The following is a 20,618-nucleotide window of genomic DNA, read 5'->3' as shown; positions in this document are numbered from 1 at the left end:
TCAACGACGCCTTCTAGATTCATGCGTGTTGATGTGTCTTCCTCCCTCCCCGCACTCTCGCAATAGGTGTAGTCATTGAACGATGACCTTTTCCAGTTTGGCCAACAGGCACATACCCATTCCCAGCCCCAGTGACCCTAGTTCTTAATTTAAGACACAAGTAAATACAGCATGATGATGAAGCATTCTTGCATTTGTGATTTTCTCTTATTTATAACAAAGCCTAACCTCTATGGAAGTGGAAAATTAGGAGCCAAGTGGATAAGCTGGTATATAGGGAAACACTCTAAGGTCTAGAAGTAGTTTTCACATCTAGTAAATAATAATACGTCGTCATCTACTATTGTCTACCCTGTGAAGGGATATCATGTTAGAAAATGAAGTTATAAATATGTTTAAGATACACAATGTTATTGTTTTCCTTAAAAGGCTTACTTACTATAGTCAGATTGGAATGACAGGATATGCATATTCAGTATGCATTAATTAGTGTTAATTTATGGTTTTATGTGTTAAAGTCAATAATAATTCAGTATAACATGCTGTATTTCTTAGGGATTTTTTTTAAAAGGCATCCTTTGATAGAACACATGGGCTAAAGGAAAAGGACATTTATAAGGAATCAAGAGAATCTAGTATATAATCAATAAAATTCATACTCATTCACAGGGTATGGTTATTTGGAACTGGAAAATGAAGAAAATGAAGAGCTGGAAGCCATATTCTCCATCTCTCTGTGAATGAAACCCAATTTACTTTACTTCCTAATACAACTACATTTTCTTTTTCTTTTCTTTTCCTTTCTTTTCTTTTCTTTTTTTTTTTTTTTTTTTTTTTTTTTTTTTTTTGGTCCAGTGACTTTTGTTTTGTTTTGTTTTGTTTGCATTTCCATGCATGTGGCTATAAACTGTTTCCTTAGACCCAGGTCGTATAACCTTGGTGTGTCACTCAACTGACCAGGGTCCAATTCTCTTTTTCCTAAGTTCCCAGAAGAGAAGTTCTGATGGGCTAGTCCTACTTGTAGTTTGGCTCCTCCAAAATCATATACCATGTGCCCTGATCTCATTTCTATTCGAAAGAGGTGGGATGAAATAGATGAATGTGGCTGTAGGGACCCATTTCTGAGGGGAAGCTAGAGGACTGTTCCAAGGAAAGAGGTTTTGTGCCAGGCATCTACACTAAAGTTATCGACAGTTTTGTAGCTTGCAGGGTCTGTTTGGAGTCTACGGTCACTTCGTGTCAGAGCCTTCTACCTTGACCTTTGTTTCATTTTTTGTTTGTTTGTTTCATTAAATAAACCCTGTAGTGCCCTCAAGTTTCTTAAAGTTTTATCCTTCCCATCCAATATCTTAATATTTAAATGTTGAATATTTATAAAGACTTTCTCTGTCACCCCCGCAGTCATTTAAACCAATCTGTTGCTCTCCAAGTCACTGTGGAGAGCAACAGATTAGATGTCAAAAAGGAGTGTACCGTATAATTAGTAGACATACAAGTGCCTAAGAAAATAGGTAAAGTTTATCACTGATGATATAGCATTCCAATCAGAAACACAAAAATTCACAAAAAGATCTTTAGGGAAGGGTATGTTCCTATTGAAGAGAAGAATTTATTCTTAGAAAATAAACCCCCTCCAGTCTATTTGACACGTGTAGGCAATTTCTGTATGAGGTGTAATGTAATGTTTCTTGAATAGATTTCTGACCCAGTCAATAATACTATTTGAGTTTCTGTGGTAGTTATTTTGATCCAACACAGTCTCAGGCTATACTAATGTATTTAAATATTTTTATAAATTCTTATTTTAGTAATGTAAACAATTAGGGTTATGCTATACAAGACACCTACTTCAGAGCACAGAAGCATAGCAAAGAGTAAACACAAAGTTCAACGTTCTGCAGCATTGCCAGGTTTTCAAAGGCAAAGGTATACAAATGTTTATTCTCAATCAAATATCAACACTCAGAGCTTTTAGATAATGAAAAACCCATACTGAAGGGGATTAGCAGAACACTGTTAATATGATTAAATGCTAGCTCAGTTTAAATGTAGTCAGATGTTAGAAGCTGTGAATGTGGTAAGAAAGTTATTTGCTTAAAATGATGAAGTGGCGGCATTTGTTTTACTTCCAAGTCAGGGGTGTGATCGCCTCAAGAGCACATTGTTGGATGGTGAGCTCTTTTTGGTTGGTGAAAATATTTTCACTCAATTATTATTATTTAAACAACCTGTGAATGTACAGTAAAGTTGAAAGCTGACTTTTCCTGGGAGACTCAGCTCTTTCAGATTTGTCCTTCGCACTAAACCAGATGGTTGCATGTCTCTGTATTTCAGTCCCCACAATGTTCTTTCTCCTCAACTCAGGGACAATGTAGATGTTAATTATCTATCGATCTAAATCTCCTTGAAAAAAAAATAGTTTGTTTCGTGGGTATCTGCAATATGGTGTACATCATGCTCCTGATTTATATAACAGAAATGAGAATTTATAAAAAATATGTGATGAGAGAAGAAATCTAATGAGGCAACCTTTTTATCTTAAAAGCTATAAAACATTTACCTTGATTATTTCGCCCCATCTTTTGCAGTCTTGGGCTTTTTTGTTTAAACTTGATTCCTTTCGATTCCATTTTCTTGTGCCATCCAGATTCAATTCAGAAATGATTCTCTTGACCAAATAACTCTATAGAGTTTTTATTGAAATAAGACAGAAAACCTAAAAAAAGATATTGAATTTCTTTTTTTTTTTTCTGCTACCCAGACTTTCAAGTTACAGGAAAAGATCAGTAGAGCTTCATATCTAAGGAAATGTCTATTTCAAAATGTTAGTGTAGGGACTTCATTTACACACAAACCAATAGCATTATGTAATTTTCAAATGAAATCCTGAAAATGTGTGGTTTTGATCAGTCCAAAAAGCGTATGTTTCAAAATATTATTCATAGCCTACGATGGATTTAGAGAGGTTAATGTGAAAAGGGAAGAGAGAACGAGAAAGGGCAAGAGTACTTATAGAAACTGGAGAGGGATCCCCGGGTGGCGCAGCGGTTTAGCGCCTGCCTTCGGCCCAGGGCGCGATCCTGGAGATCTGGGATGGAATCCCACGTCGGGCTCCCGGTGCATGGAGCCTGCTTCTCCCTCTGCCTGTGTCTCTGCCTCTCTCTCTCTCTCTCTCTCTCTCTCACTGTGTGCCTATCATAAATAAAAAGAAAAAAAAAGAAAGAAAAAAAAAGAAACTGGAAAGAGAATTGAGCATGTGGAATGAATCTTGGGTGGATTAATTGCTCCAGGTCATTATCCTGCACCCTTGGATGCCATTCTCACAGTGTCATCACCTGTCCTTTGCCTTTGAAGGGCCAGCCAGATAGCTTATTAACCTCTGGTCTTAATCTTGAGCTGCTCTTTAGGCTTGAACTTTTCCACTGCTCTTCTGAATCGGATAGTCAAAATGAGATAAGCATGTGGAAATGTTATTTAGACTACAGGAGCTGATGTTTACAACTATCTTGGACTTGGCAGCCTGGTGGGTAAGAGACGTTTTGGCAGGGGTAGGGAGGATAGAGGGAGCATAAAATTCTAAGCTAAGGAATAACCTAATGAGATAATTACTTTATCTTATCTCATATAATCCTTTGCATTAAATATATACAAAATTAGGTATCTGTTTGCTTATGTTGGGTTCCAGGCACAGAATCTTTAACAGTTTTATGCACAAGATTTCTTGAGGAGTGCGTTTAGGATATACATCTTTAAAAAAAAAAAAAGTGATGGGGAGGAAAAGTGGTGACAGAGGCAGAGGTGGGGTATTAGGCAGAAGGAGAAGACTTGGTCCTTCCTGTCAGAACAAGTCCTGGAGCTGGGCTGGTCCTTCAGAGTTGTCCCAAACCCATCTGTGAACTCTCATCCTACTTTTTTCTAGTCAGTGGGGTGTGGGTATTTCAGTTCCATTGAGAGGATTAGGCCAAACATCATCGCATGTATTACTCTCACTATGCTTAAATTTCTCAAAGAGCTTGGAAATTTATTTTATTAACTTAGAAGATTTTTCCCCCTGCTTTCCAAGATTGTCATTTTGTTTTTTTAAGTTTTCTAAGAAGGAGAAAAGGAAGACAGAAGAAATTGGCAAATCATGAAAAGTATAGCATAGAATTGGAATAAAGATGAGAGAAGAAATAAAAAAAAAAGACTGAGGATTTATTGATTTGTACAAATATATTTATATCTGCTCCATTTTCTAGCTCTAAATTCCTCTAGTTTAGAGATAAGTGGGGAAATATTTGTTCATTTTAACAGTAGATCCATGGTATATGAAGAAGCAAAATCCCATACGACACACACTCTCAGAAGTAGGGATCAACGTATGTAAATAACCTATGTTACTCTGAGTGAGTTTCATTATCCACAAGTCACACAGAACGGCAAGCCTGCTGTCACCATATCTGCCCACTAGCCTTCCTGGTGAGGCAAGGCTACCAGAGTAAAATCAGAGAGAACTTGGGCAGATACAGGTTGTACATTGAGAATTTATCAGTGCCAGCCGGTCATCAGGATTTCATTCCCAGCCTAGGTGATAGGAATACAACTAAGTCTTGGTTAATTTTATGTAGGAGATGTATAAATATCATATAGATTGCTTCTAAAATGGTTACCCAGTGTCTGCTTGCACAGTTTTGTTGCTTCGGAACTCACTTCCGGGTTTCCGGGTAATTGAGCTCCTAACCGTTCATTCTTTCCTTGGTGATCAATACGAAGGAACCCCTTCCATGTATCCCTGTGTGTGCTCACACATACGTGTACATGCATGCATACAGTTTCTCAATTAGTCTGGCACTCCTGGCTAAGTGATACTTTACTCCTCTGTCAGTTTCCCCAAATAAACATATTTTAGACTATTGGTTCATTCTTTATTAAGTATATATTGAGCCCCTACTACATGATAGCCGTTGTCCAGGGTGCGGTTGATAAGCAGAATACAAAACCAACAAGAATCTGTTCACATGGATGGAATTCACCTTCTTGTGGGATAGGCTAGAGAATAAAGAAAATAAATCAAAAAGAAAGGCAATATGCTGCATGGTGATAAAGGCTTTGGAAGAAAATGAAACAAAAGAAAATGGGAAATGCAGGTATGAGTGCAAGAGGTTTTACAGTATTAAATAAGAAGGTCAGGGAAGGTCTTCTGAGATGACTATGTTTGAGTCAAGACCTAAAAGACGAATATTCACAAATCACTTGAACTAAGCTATTTAATTAATTATTTGCACATGCTTAGCTAAGTCTCCTCCTGCCCCTGAATGAAATTCCTTTTGTTTTTAAAATCTTTATTTTTAATTTCTGGTTTCTAAGTTTAAACTATTTTAAATATTTTTGACAAATGGAAATAGATCCTAGTCATTGCTTCTACTTAGAAAGGAATTCATACTTTAAGGAAATTGTTCCAGTGGTCTAGAACTGTGTAACAAACTACCTCAAAAGCATAGTTTTATTGTGTATGACCATGTCATGGGTTATAAGTTTGGGCAGAGCTCAGATGGGTGATTCTTCTGCCCTAATGTTGGTATTGACTGATGTATTCATCTAACATGAATCTGGTCTAGTCCAGAGGGCTGGAGATGACCTCATTATGTCTGCCCTGGTGCAGGTGCTGCATCACTGACAGTGTAGACTAAATGCTTATACGTGGCTCTTCAGGGTCATATCAAGGTAGCCAGACTTATAGGCGGCTCAGGGCCCACTGATGGCGTCTCAAGAGATGAATGGAATATTGTAGTTTCTTGAGACCTGATTGTGGAAACTGATACAGTGTCACTTGCAACATATTCTTGCAGTGAAAATGGTCCCCAAGCTGGCCCAGGGACAAGGCAATAGGATAATGCCCTGTGAAGAATTTCTGATCATTTGTATTAGTATCCTAGGGCTGCCATAACAAGTTACCACAAACTTATTGTCTTAAACCACAGAAATTTATTTTTTCACATTTCTGGATGCCAGACTTTGGAAATAAAGGCATTGGCAGGGCCATAGTTGCTCCAACATCTCTGGGGCAGAGGAACTCTTCTTTGGCTCTCCTGGCTTCTGGTCCATCCTAGCATTTCTTGGCTGGCAGCAGCATAACCCCAGTCTCTGCCTCTATCTTTACATGGCCTTCTCGTCTGTGTCATTTTGTGTCTAAAGATAGTCTCATTGGATTTAGAACCCACCCTAATCTAGTATGATCTCATCTCGACCCTTATCTCGATAATATCTGCAAAGACTCAATTTCCAACCAAGGTCACATTGATGTTCCAGTTGGACAGAAATTTTGAGGGGACACTGGTCAACCTACTAGACCATCTGTTCTTTCATAAGGATAGAGGTGGAATGGTCAGGATATAGTGCATGGATGATGCAAAAATCAGAAAATTAGGTTCAAAGAGCTGGAATATGTGATTGTGCAAGCTTTGCTGATTGAAAACCTTCTGCTTATAATATTGTTCAGGAAACCAGGATTCTCACCAGACAGTTTCTTCTTCTTCTTCTTTTCTTCTTCTTCTTCTTCTTCTTCTTTTTTTCTTTACAGTGACATGAAAAAGGTCGGTGTCACCGTGGTTGGTCCACAGAAGAAAATCATCAGTAGCATCAAAGTTCTAGAAACACAATCAAAAAATGGTCCAGTTCCAGTGTAAAGTGTTATTTCTGGAAGGAAGTGGTGACTGTGGAAGATGTAGCATCATTCTACAGACAGATGATAGTGCTGGAGATGCTGGTGGCAATTCCAAGCCCAATAAGACACTCAGATATGAATACAAATGCCTTAAAATGGAATTGAAAGACTCTTTATTTTCCCCTATCATTTAGTGGATGGGAGGAGGGATGTATTTTGTTTTGTAACTGCTTTTTTATATTAGTTGTTGGGTTAAATGTTAAATTAAAATTCTTCAGCGTGGAATGATGAAGAACTAGCATAGAGCCATTGATCATAAACTGACTATCATAGAAGCAGAACAAGCGTAATAACAAAATGAACATGGTGGCTCTGTTTACTAATAGCCACAAAAGAAAAGACTTGTAATATTTTTATACACAGAAGAAATCTGTACCAGGTATTTTGTTTCTTTAAAAGCAAACAAAATAGAGGAATTTATACCTCAAACTATCTGGCCATATATACTACCTTTGTCATTGTATTTTTCTCTTTCATCTGCTAAACTCATATAGAAATGAAGTGTGTAGTTGTTTTAAGTACTACATATTTTTAACTGTTAGCCTCCTTAAGTATTATCATGTAAAAATGTGTCTTAATTTTGAAGAAAAGTACATATTTATTTTCTTTTGAATTGTTTTTATTGCTTTCTATTTATGCCTTGATGATTTAATTTGGATTTGTTACAGCCAAGTGCCAAATGTTTTCTCAGATTGTCAGCAGTAAGAAACATGGTAAACTAGATGGGGGGATGATGGGTTTCTTTCTAGATTTTCTGAACCATCCGCTTCTATGTACCTGTATCTATATCAAAAAAGAAAGAAACCAAACCCCTTCCCTATTCATCCACCACCCACATCTCAGTTTGAATTATCCCATCCATTTTTATCTCTGCATTTATTGTAAGCTATATGCTCCTAATTCAGTGTAATATACTGGCTTGTATGTAATGGATTCTCAGTGACATACCTGCCCTGCTCTGGTGCTTAGACCATCCCCTCCCTCCATCAGTAAAGGAGTTATGTTATAGCTCCTGAGTACAGAATAGCCACACTGGAAAGAATTGGAATCCTATTTAGATTGCTGCATTAATTGGTGACAAAGTCTAGAGGCCAACGCATGAGTCAAATAATCACTTGCTGACTGACTTTGAAATGTCACTTAATATCTTTGCTTAAACTTGTTGAGCTGTTTATAAGGAATAATGAAAACTAAACTATGCATTTGCATCACTGGGGATTAGTTCATTTAATTAGACATTGTGATCATCAATAGCAGGTATTATTATCTTTAAGAGTCTTCCACTGACATGCACCTGTTGTAATTTTGGTTTATGACTTAGAAGCCTTGAACTCCTCTGCATTTGTTGAGCATCTGGTTTTCAAAATAGCTGGTTAACAGCAGATGACTGAAAACCTGGAGGCAGTGGAGAGATCTCTCATTGCAGGAAATGAGATGTGCTATTCCATTAAGGGCCAAATACAAGTGCACCCAGTAATATTGGAAAAGATGTATCTCGTGGAGATCTGGCCACGAATATATTGTGAAGCAGCATTTTAGCTCTATCTGTATTCTTTCTAACACTGATATGATCATGTTATGGGAATAAGACATGAGAAATGCATAGGTCATGAGAATTGAATGAATACATCAAAGCTGCAGCCCTCATGTTCTCATGCAAAATGGAACCCTGTACGGCTCACAGTCACAGATCAAAATTCACAAGTGCTAATCCGTTGTAAATTTAGTGTAATAAGGCTTAGGTTGTGTTCCTTCATGTATGAGATTATTTCTTAGATGTCTGCAATATTCCTTATAGTCAAACCAATTCTGTATTGGATCTGTAAGAGCATGAACTTTTTAAAAAGATATATGCAATTATGAAATGAACTACAAATTTCACGTAAGCCTGCTAGAAGCATCTAAAAAGACATTTAAAAAAATCATTTTGTTTGTGTGTGGAATGTTTGAGACCTAAATCTGGCTTCAATCTCATTTTTTTTTTCCCCATACTAGCATTTACTATCTTAGGTACTATTCTAAGCATACTCAAAATCTGTGCATTTCATGAATTAATAGAAGTCGAGAATCGTGGAATCTATTTCACTACTTTTGGCTGTGGTTTCCATTTGAATTTGAAAGTAGAGGTTGTATACACAGTATATTGCTCCTCATTTTTCCCCTATTTTTTTATCTGACATCTTATAAATTTACTTTACACGCTTTTTACCCTGTACATATGTAAACATAACAGTGTACGATTCTTAACTGTAGAGTAGAGGTACTAGAGTGCTGATGGCCATCTCTTTGTACAGGACCTGCATTGACTTTCAATAAACATGAAACCACACTCCTTCACAATGTTATGTACCATATTATCTGTTTTGTATCTTAAATTTGATTAACATATATTATTTATTTCTGGTAATTCACCCAGTTTATGCTGTGCTAAATATCAATTAAGCCATGTATAAATGTGATATGATTGGCAATATATATTTACTTTAAACTTGTATTTTCAAAAATTACTCATTTAGTTTATGTCATACAATGTAGATGGCCTCTTACTAATGTAAAATGATTTGTAGTGGAAACATTTATATTTTTATAATAAACATAATGAAAATATTTTTTACAGATTGGAATACAGAAGTGGTCTTTGAAGCATTTTTAACTATTTTAAGATATGTGCTTATTTAAATAGCAAAATAATGAAATTTATATAAGCCACAAAGAATGTGCTCCTGTTTCTTTTTTCTCCATTAGTGAGGAGTATTCACGCTATATAATCCACTTTTTGTCTAAATCTCATCATCAGCAAGCTAGAAAAATAAGCGTTAAATATTATCTTCATAGTTAAAAAGCATAACTGTATTAGGCAACTTTCTTTTGATTGTAAATGACAAAAAATTAATTGGCATAAGGAAAAAGAGGATTTTGAGCCCATGTGGCTGAAAAGCCTGGAGATGAATTTCCTAGCTGAGAGATCATGGACAGTAGGACCTAGGACTAAGTCTTTATTCTTTGTCTTCCTCACTTGACCCTATTTTTCTCCCAACTGGGTTAGTTTGCAAACTATGTCTTTTAAAATATTGCTCTAGTTAATTTAAATCTACATTGTCATTCTTGTGGGCTGATTGCCCCCTTATGCTTTGCTTGGCTCACAAGCCCTATATGAATCATTTTGGGCAAAAGAGTGAATTACTGAGATGGTCCTGTGCATTGCCTTGGAGACAGTCCGTGGGGTCAGGTGGGATCCGTGATCTACAGGATTAGAGGTGTCAGAGTGGCTTCTGTCCAAAAGAAAATCAGAATGTCATTCATGGAAAAAGAAGGAAAGTATTTGGGCAGGCCAATAAAATGAAAATGAAAAGCAAACAAACAACCACACCTGCAAATGTTACGTAAGAAACACCTGATAGTTTTTATAAAGTAGGTCCATAGTCATTTGCAAGCTATATAAAGAACATGATTATATGTGAAAACCAAAAAAGACTAACACTAAAGGCAAGATAAGTGACCAAGAATTCCGTAGAGGTAAAGCTGATGGGGAGAGGTTACAAAACAGGTCCGATTTAAGATTACCTTGAGGGAAAATGAGCATTTGATCCCATTGATTGGAGTAGAGAATAACTTGTAAGCAGCAGGTTAGCTCAATAAAGGGGAAGAGGTGAAGAAGAATATACGTATTCATTCAGTGAACACCTATGAAGCGCTATTAGGAAACAGGTTTTTTTGTTATTGCCATTTATTTACAAGCTAACTCATTCAATCTTTTCAACAAACCTGTGAGCACAGATTACTCCCTTTTAATATCTGAGAGAATCAAGGCTCAGAAGGTCCAAGTCACCTTCCCAAAGTAATTCTAATAAGGAAACAAACAGATGTTTCAAGCTGAACCTTCTTGTTTTGTGTTATTTCTGCAATATCATTGCTGCTGCAATCCAAAAAATGCTCTGGGGAGAGTGACAGTGGCAATTTGCAAAAATGGTTTGGGGTGGGGCTGCAGCAGACTCTATGAGGCGAGAAAGCTATTTGGGTGCCATAGGCAGGAAGCTATGCTCTTACTCTAGAATGGCGACGTGGAATGTCAATAGTGAAATGCATACAAAGACACAAAGAAATAATCAGCAGAACTTACCGATTTGATATAACAGTCTTTCAAAAGGTAGGAGTCACAGTGAACCATATAGAATGCAGGTCCTCACTGACCGTGGTAAGGGTAGCACCATTAGAGGTGGGGAATGAGGAAAAGTTAGTTAGACATTATGAGTCTGCTAAATTTACCATGTTAGCAAAACCTTAATGAGTTGAGTATTGAAGAGGTGAGTCTGAAGCCCAGTGCCAGACTTAGACATTAGAGCAACTTTAATTACGTAGATCCTCTTGCACATGCAAATGCTTCAGGGGCCTGGCAGTGGCTGTCAATAAGTGAAGCAGGTGGAAAAGGGGGTGACCCCTAAAAGCCCTCCTTCCCCTTCCTTCCTCCAAAAGCAATTTCTCAGGGATAAGGCAACTAATGTGAATTCCTGACCTCTTAAAAGAATTCTGGTTTTTAAAAAAGATTTGATTTTTTTTAAAGATTTACTTCTTTATTTGAGAGAGAGAGAAAAAGAGAGAGATGGGGGGAGGGAGAAGGAGAGAATCTCAAGCAGACTCCCCACTGAGTGAGGAGTCCGAGGCGCTGGATCCCAGGACCCTGGAATCACGACCCAAGCTGAAATGAAGAGTCTGGTACTTAACCAACTGAGCCATCTAGGAGCCCCTAAAAGAATTCCTATTCTGGGTTTTCGTGAGAAACATTTATATACTTTGCATATGGTAACCCACCTAATAATGAAGACACAGCCAACGGTTGACCTAAGCTCACAGCCGCCAGAAATGACCATTTCTGCAAAATAGAATCCTACCTAAACTGGTACGGGAGTGAGATTGGACTTGAAGAAAAGCCTTCTTCTTGCCGTAGTCTCGTGTGTGTCCACTACCTCTTGCCCCTACACACAACTGCCCTGAAACACTCCTTGTTCTCTGAATAGGCCACACTGGTTTCTTTTTTTACACATCAGAACTTTTGAACTTCTGTTCCTCTGTTTAGAATCATGCACCGACCATTTATTTACTCCTCTCCTTATGTCCCAGCACTGTGCTGAGTTTCCTTTTGTGTGTGTGTAGCTGAGGAACCCCGTGATGGATCCTGCAGAGCACATCAACTTATATCAAAATTGCCTCTTCCTTAGGTCCCGTCTCTACTTGCAGCTGAGGGCACCTACCAAGAACTGCAAACCACTGTGCCCCCTCGCCCATTGCAATGCCTGGTATGCAAAAAGCACTCAGAATTATCTCAGTTGGCTTAATGTATTAAGACAATTTTTGATAATACAATAAAGGACAGTGTCCCTGATTTTTTAAAAAATTTTGTCCTTATAGAAAAAAGTGTAAATTTCCTTCAGGTCAATAAAACTAGTTAATGTTCTAGTTGTGTATCTTGGATCATTGAACATACTGTTTTCTGCTAAAACTGGTTCATTTTCATAGAATTTTGTGAACTCCTTTCACTGGTCTCAATGCTCTCATTTTTCTTAGTGCAGTTAAGTTGTTTAAGTAGACCCTTGAACCAGAGCTTAGCTATAAAAATTTAACAAGGTAAATGCCAAAGCTTTTCTGATTCTCTCTACTCTCTTACTATGTACAAATAACGTCAACATGCCTACTAAAAACCACCCTTCTTACGGGGCATCTGGGATATATATTCTGTGGACCCAGGGGATCTAGACACAATTTGGGAAAATAAGTGGTAGAATTAAATACACCATAAAATAAAGATTGTGGAGGTTTACAGAAGTCCTCACCCTGAAATTCTTTGGGAAAACCCAGTTACAAGCTGGTGGAGAATAGTCGTCATTAAGTCATGTTTTCCCACTAGGTGGGCTATCATCTTCCTTCTTTGAAGAAAGATAATTTTCCAGTTAAATTGGAAGTATAAAAGAAGAAAAAAGAAAATGAAATGGTAAAAAAGACAACAGTAATAGTAACAACAAATAAAAATCTAGAAACTGCTGGATAATTTCTATTATGTGTGTGTGTGTGTGTATATATATGCATATGTGCATATGTACTATATTTACCGGTTCCAAATGATAATAACTAGTATCAATTGGGCACTTACTATGTGCCAAACACTTACTATATTTATTTCATTTTCCCAACAGACTTATGAAATGAGTATGTTATTATCCACTTTATAGTTTGAGGCTTAAAGTGGTTAATAATCACATCACGTCATATAGCTAGTAAGGGGAAGAACTGAAGTCAAAATCAACTCCAGGACTCATGCTCTGGAGTGTGGGCTCGATTGCCTGTCAGAATTATATTACTAACGAGAATGAAATCTGAAAAACGACTATAAAATGCATTCTGATTTAGGATCTTGGGTAGTCTCCATTTTGTCGCTTTCCAACATACACGATGTTACTCAGTGACTCTGCTAGTGGAGCTACATTTTTGCAGAATCCTTTGATTCTTCCCACCATGGCAGAGGAAGGAACAGACAGTAACCCTTGATTTCATTTTTGTGAACTCCATTTCAAGAGCATGAGATTCGTCTGACATATGGTGAACCCTTCAAGCAAAGCTACTCCCTTGAACATTCAACAAATAATCTAATTTGGAAACACCAAATACCACAAGGAAAAAGTAGTACTGTTGTGCTATTTTCTGACAGATTTCCACACCAATGATTTATGGAAGTGTGTTAAGTTTGGGATTCTTATCTGAAGCCAAGAAAAAGCCCTTACATTTTTGAAGCCTATCACCCTCAATGATGGAAGCCAAAACCTTGGAATGTTTGCTAAAATCAAGGATGAGAGAACACAGGATGTCATGTACTATCAAGGACTTATTGACTTTCATATGGTTTTCATTTATTCTCATACAGGGCAAATCAAAAGCCTTGGGAGGAAGCCAATACAAATTGTTATAGATAACACTATCTGAATTTAACTGCCATAGGTACACTTCATACAATAAATATATATTTCATATCAGCAACTCAGCAGCACAAAAATGAAAAAGACTTGTCAAAATTAATTTGGATTCTCCCCTTCAGGCAGTGTTCCTCCTTCAGGCAATGCTCAATTTGCCAATATTACTATTTATCTTGGGCTGAAGATCCCCTAATACTCAATTTGTTTTGTATTTCTGATTCTAGAGATCTGTACATAGATAGATAGATAGATAGATAGATAGATAGATAGATAGACAGATGATAGATGATAGATAGATGTCGATGATGTATGAAAAATTAGTGCATTGCTAGATGCAACTTACTAATCATTAAAAATTTTGCATCTGGTCTGCCCGGGGGACACAGTTGGTGAAGCATCTGCCTTCTGCTCAGGTCATGATCCCAGGGTCCTGGGATTGAGCCCCACATCTAGCTCCCTGCTCAGCAGAGAGTCTGCTTTTCCCTCTTCATCTGCATCTCCCCAGTTTGTGTGCTCCCTCTTTCTCATTCACTCTCTCTCTCTCAAATAAATAAATAAATTAATTAATTAATTAATTAATACATAAATACATAAATACATTTTTTAAAAAAGAATTTTGCTTCTAAGTTCATGGGAGATATGTAGATGTAGTTTTTATTCTCTTATTTCTTTGCTTTTTCTTTACTTGTTTGTCTTTTGGTATCTGGCTTCATTAAAAAATGTTGAGATTATCTCCTCTTTTATTTTCTAGAAGAGATTGTATAAATTTTTTTCTTTACATGATTATAGAAGACACCAGTGAAATTATCTAGGCCTGGAGATCTATTTCTCAGGAGATTTTAAATTATTAATACAATTTATGTAATTGCTGTGGGACTACTATGTAGTTTATTTCATTTTGTTTTTGATTTTTCTAGAGAACCTTCTTTTTTGTTTCATTGCTTTTCTTTATTGTTGTACTGGTTATATTTGTTAGTATTTTTTCTTAACTATTATTTCTTTTCTTCCACTCAATTACGGTTTAGTTATTGCTGTTCTTCTTTTTCTAGTTTCTTGATAGATTATTGATTTGAAGTCATTCTTCTCTTTTAAAATAAGAATACAGTGGGGATCCCTGGGTGGCGCAGCGGTTTGGCGCCTGCCTTTGGCCCAGGGCGCGATCCTGGAGACCCGGGATCAAATCCCACATCGGGCTCCCGGTGCATGGAGCCTGCTTCTCCCTCTGCCTATGTCTCTGCCTCTCTCTCTCTCTCTCTCTGTGACTATCATAAATAAATAAAAATTAAAAAAAAATAAATAAATGCTATTCTTAAAAAAATAAATAAATAAAAAATAAAAAATAAAATAAGAATACAGTATTATGTTTCTCTCTTATCACTTAAGCACATTTCATTAATACTAATATCTTGTTTTAATTTTCATTTAGTTCTATGAATATTTTATTTCCTCTTAGACTTCCTCTTTAACCATGGATCACTTAAAAGTATGTTGTTTAATATTCAAATGTCAAATTAATATTCAAAAGGATAAAAGAACATACATAGGGACGCCTGGGTGGCTCAGTGGTTTAGTGCCGCTTTTGGCCCAGGGCATGATCCTGGAGTCCCCGGATCCAGTCCCACATTGGGCTCCCCTCAGGGAGTCTGCTTCTCCCTCTGCCTATGTCTCTGTCTCTCTCTCTCTGTGTTTCTCATGAATAAATAAATAAAATCTTAAAAAAAAAAAGAACATACATGATATGTTTTCCATTCCTTTCAATTTTTTCAGGTTTGTTTTATGACCAAAGGTATGGTCTATCATGGTGAATATTCCCTTGGCACTTGAATACAACACATTTTATGCTGTCATTTGGTGGAGTGTTTTTATCGACATCAGTAGATCTTGTTTTTTAATGGTGTTTTAATTATTCTATATTGTTGCTCACTTTTTTCCTATCACTTCTATATTGTCAAGAGTGAGGTTTTGAAGTCCCCAACTATAATTATGAATTTGCCTATTTCTTCTGTTTTTTACCTGTACTAAGTGAGAATTGGTCTAGATATTTTCTACAGATCTTCCTGATGTTAGAATAGGAAGATCTAATCCTCAATGTAACTAACACTGAGAAAAAAAATTTATTATATTTGATATTTCTTCAGGAAGGAGACACAAAGGCAAAAATAAACTATTAGGACTACATCCAGATAGAAAGCTTTTTCACAGTGAAGGAAAACATTAACAAAATAGAAAGGAAACCTACTGAATGAAAGAGGCATTTGTATGATATTTTTTGATATCATACAACTGCCTCTATAGATATATCATTTACAAAAGATATATAGATATATATTATATATAATAACCCCTTATTAGATATATTAACCACTTAATAGATATATCATTTACAAATTATCATATATAATAAATGATATAATGATAATATAAATGATATAATGATATAAATTATGTAAATGATATATATAATAAGGGGTTAATATCCAAATTATTTAATAACTCATACAACTCATTACCAAAAAACTCCAATAATCTGATTAAAACTGCAGTGGGCTGAATAGACATTTTTCTAAGGAAGACATAAATGGCTAACAGACACTTGGAAAGATGTTCAACGTCACTAATCATCAGTGCAAATCAAACCACAATGAGACATCACCTCACACCATTCAGAAGGCCTAGTATTAAAAAGACAAGAAATAACACGTTGGTGAGAATGTGAAGAAGAAAAAGTCTCATGCACTGTTGGTGGGAATGTAAATTGGTGCAACCACTGTGGAAAACAGTATGGAGCTTTCTAAAAAAATTAAAAATAGAAATATCATAGGATCCAATAATTCCAATAGTGAGTATTTTTCCAAAGAAAATGAAAGGACTAATATGAAAAGACATATATACTCCAATGCTCATTACATCATTATTTACAACACCCAAGATATGGAAACAGCTCAAATGTCCATCAATAGATAAATGGATAAAGAAGATATAGTATGTAGACATAATGGAATATTGCTTAACCATAATAAAGAATGAGGTCTTACATTTATGACAACATGGATGGACTGACAGGGTATAATGCTAAGTGAAATAAGTCAGACAGAGAAAGACAAACACCCTAGGACTTCATGCATATGTAGAACCTAAAAAACAAAACAAATGAACAAACAAAAAAGAAAAACAGACTTCTAAATGCAGAGAACAAATTAGTGGTTGCTAGTGAGGAGGAATGAGATAAATGACATAGGTGAAGGGGATTAAGAGGAATAGACTTCAAATTATAAAATAAGTAAGTCATGGGGATAAAAAGTACAGCACAGGAATATAGTCAATAATTTTTTAATAACTTTGTAGGATGACAGATGGTAATTACACTTATTGTGGTGAGCATTGCATAATATATTAAGTTGTTGAATCACAATGCTGTACTCTTGAAACTAATATAACATGTCAAATTTTCTTCAATAACAAAAATGAAAAAAATCACATCATATTTAAAACCTGCAGTGCTATATATAGAAAAATAAAGCCTTGTAGCTTTGCTACATATATTGATTTTAGGTGAGAAAAAATGCATATATAATAATTTTTAAATGGACATATTTTTCAACAGGAATTAAGAATAAAGGTGACTTATTACCTATCCTACTGAACAGAGCTTTTTGAACTGGTCTGTCCAGAGTTTAAGGAGTTAATTGAAAATAGCACAGGATCCTCTTGGTTGGTTGTAATATTCTGGGTTATTTGTCATGTGGGAGAAATTCTAACTGTTCATTCTTTTTTCCAAAAATGGCATCTTCAGTTAATGTTTGTATTTTTCATACTTTTACATGTTGATAGAAGCATCAATGGTGTTAAAGTTTGTAAAAACATGACTGAATTTATAAACTCACACTTACGGTTTGTTTATGTGGCTTAAGATCACTGGATAGCTCAATGGAAACAAAAGCATCAAAGTAGCTGGAGTTGGCTAATAGTACTAAGGCAAGCCAAAAGTCCATGCATTTATGCAATAGAAACAAATAAGGTGGCTTTTTTTTGTTTTTGTTTACTTCTTTGGAGAGACCCACTCTGTGTCAGGCATTCATCTGGGCCTTGGGTATGTTGGTGAAATAGAGAGGTGAAGAATGTAGTGAAGGTGACGCTGAAGTTCATGTTGAAGCTTGAAGGAGTTGTAGTCCTTTCTGACTCCAACAGTTCAAGAGCCGTGATAAATTGCTCTTCCCACCATCCACGCAGTAGTCAGTAAACCCACATTTACTGAGTGAGCTGCACTTTTCTTAGTTTTCTTAATTCTGAACCACCCTTTGCCGTTAAGAGTGTATGTTTCTGGAGGATTGACTATAATAATTTTTATTTGTATGTCCCAGGTGTTTTGAACACTAAAGGGCTTTTTGAAAGTGATCATTTTGCATGGATAAGTGAATAAACATGAATATCACCAGATATTATGTCACTGTGAGTACTTCCTGTTATGCTTGTTAAAAAATAACTATCGTGGAAAGAAGTCAGGGTTTAGGTTTAGGGTTAAACAGACCTGATGTCAAGACCCATAGCTGTTTTTATCAGTTTTTCACCATGTCTATTAAAATAATTATATTAAGCTAATAGAGTTGGAAGGATAAAATGGAAAATCATACATAAAACATTAGTTTACCTACTCAAGTGGGTAAGTTCTTCTTCCCTACTTACTTATCTTGGTACAGCAAAACGCCTGGTTTTAGGATTTATGTTCATCAGAATTGAGCTTTAAAGGAAGTGTGCTTAAAAGGTAAATTTTGGGAAACCCTTTGGGAGCCATTTGACCTACTCCAGATAATAATTTTTTTACATTACAATTGATCAATACTTGTTTTCAAAATATAGAACAAGCTTTCTCCTACTTCCCATTGTTGAAAAAATGACTATTGTCTTTGACATTTGAGGTATGTAATAATAAAATTTATATAAGGTACAAGGCTTGCTTTAGTGAAACGGAATATTTTGACTTTCTATGGATGCTATTTTTCAGTCTCAAATAATAAAAACTTAATTTCCGTTTCTTGGCTTCAAATTATAAGCCATTATTTCCTAGTTTTCAGTGGACTACATACATTTAGAGTTCTGGAAATGTTGTTTCAAATGAGTAGATATTAAGTGTGGTAAATGGCTATTCTGTGAGCATAGTTTTTTACTATGTAGGACACGTAAATTATTAGATTTAGTCTGAAATGATTGAAAATGTTTCCAAAGTCTTTTAACAATTAAGAGAAAAATGCAAGGCTCTTAGAAGATCTGATTCATTCAGCAAATTTGTATTTTGATTAAAAGAACTATTTGATCCTACACAGTAAATGCGTGGAAAAAAGTTGGCCAGCTATTTGATTCAATGTGGTTGTTAAAGAAGAAAATATGGCTCTTGTGAGTGGTTTTAGTCTTGCGGAGCTTTGTGATTGTATTTGTTTACCCATGGTGGAAATCTCCTTATTAAATTGTGGGCAAGAGGCACTTTTATTGGTTTTCCTTACAGTAACTGCTTATTTCAGGAAACATTAGATTAAAATGCTAGATGCAGATCTCTGGAGTTGATCTTGTAACAGAGCTAAAGCACATTGACCTGATACTTAGACATTTGCAGGAGATGGACAATTTCCTAGAGATCTGGATGCAATTTCTTCTTTTAGTTCTAAAACAATGTTTAACAATGTTTTAACAATGTTTTCTATCCTTGGTAAGGATATGAGCATATACATCAAAATATTTGGTTTGATAAAGTCTCCTCTTCACTTTAGTTTTATGTATATGCATCAACTGAACTATAAAACGTGCCTTAAAAATAAAAAGCTCAGTCATGTACATGCAGATGAGCCATTCTTAATTGGTATGCTCTCATTAGCTATTATACTATCAACACCATTATTAACATGGTGCCGATCTTGTACTGTTTCCTCTTCTCCCCCGCTTGCTGTGTATTCTTGTTCTTGGGCCACTTGAGCCATACATCTTGTGTTCTAAACCATATGGAGCATGTTTTTGTATGAACTCTCATGATTGAGGACATCTGTCTGAGCCCCTCATTTGCCTTCAGGGGATCTTTGCATCATTTAATGATACAGCTAACAGCATGTTTTTTTATCATGAATTGGCCATATACAGCTTTACTGGGGATTCCACTGTTTTCATTCCTAAAAAAACACATAAGAGTCTATGTTTTATCTTTCTCTCCTTTCTTCTTTCTTGATTTTCTTCTCCTTTCCTTCCCTTTCTTCCTTAATTCTTTTAATACTTTCTGAGGGTCCACCTTGTGCAAGGCAGGACCTGTAATATTCCAAGTTGCAGGTTTTCAATACTATAAAGATTGTCTACAGTTTCTAAATGAAATTTGTTTCTCCATTCAATTGCTTGTTTGGGGTGTAACTTCAATGCCCCAAACTATGCGTGTTATTTTTCAATATATTTTATTATAAGTAATACGATTCAGATTACATGCTCTTAGATTTTTTCTGAGACATATTCTTAATGACTCTATCTGAAATGTCCATGAACCTCATAAGTTAACAACACAAAATGTCAATAGATAGTTCGAAACTGAAATTCCACTAATTCTTCCTACTTTAGAGATGTTCATCAGAATTTAGTCATAAGCATAAATGATATTTAACCAAAATGAAATTTTAATCTCTATTTTGGGGATCCCTGGGTGACTCAGTGGTTTAGTGCCTGCCTTCAGCTCAGGGCGTGATCCTGGAGACCCGGGATCGAGTCCCGTGTCAGGCTCCCTGCATGGAGCCTGCTTCTCCCTCTGCCTGTGTCTCTGCCTCTCTCTCTCTCTCTCTGTGTGTTTCTCGTGAATAAATAAATAAAATCTTAAAAAAAAAAGAAATTTTAATCTCTTTTAAATGAGTAAGATAGGAAGATATAAATAGGAAGTGCAGTGATATAGCATCAAAGCTCTCATAAACGCTACAAACAGGTATAAAATA

General features: G+C 35.9%; 1 protein-coding gene and 1 long non-coding RNA gene across 7 annotated transcripts in view; one reads left to right on the top strand and one right to left on the bottom strand.

Annotated features, from left to right (window-relative positions):
• Nucleotides 1-12,143, top strand: part of EPHA3 (EPH receptor A3) — a 329,015-nt gene extending 316,872 nt beyond the window's left edge. For 2 of the 4 annotated variants that reach the window (XM_077883997.1, XM_077883996.1), the window contains exon 17: nt 6,560-9,317. In XM_077883997.1, coding sequence (XP_077740123.1) covers nt 6,560-6,665 — 106 coding nt within the window. In that variant the 3' untranslated portion in view covers nt 6,666-9,317. Of the gene's footprint in view, nt 1-669; nt 1,316-6,559; nt 9,318-11,919 lie in introns of those variants that run through there. The other 2 variants (XM_077883995.1, XM_077883998.1) reach the window with 2 other exon arrangements.
• The window catches only part of LOC144305277 (uncharacterized), a 75,272-nt gene that overhangs the window by 9,920 nt on the left and 44,734 nt on the right, over nt 1-20,618 (bottom strand). The gene's annotated exons all lie outside the window — the stretch shown is intronic.

Source organism: Canis aureus, chromosome 35 (assembly GCF_053574225.1).
Source record: "Canis aureus isolate CA01 chromosome 35, VMU_Caureus_v.1.0, whole genome shotgun sequence".
In the NCBI taxonomy this organism is placed as follows: Eukaryota; Metazoa; Chordata; class Mammalia; order Carnivora; family Canidae; genus Canis; species Canis aureus.
This window is presented reverse-complemented; position numbering and strand designations above follow the sequence as displayed.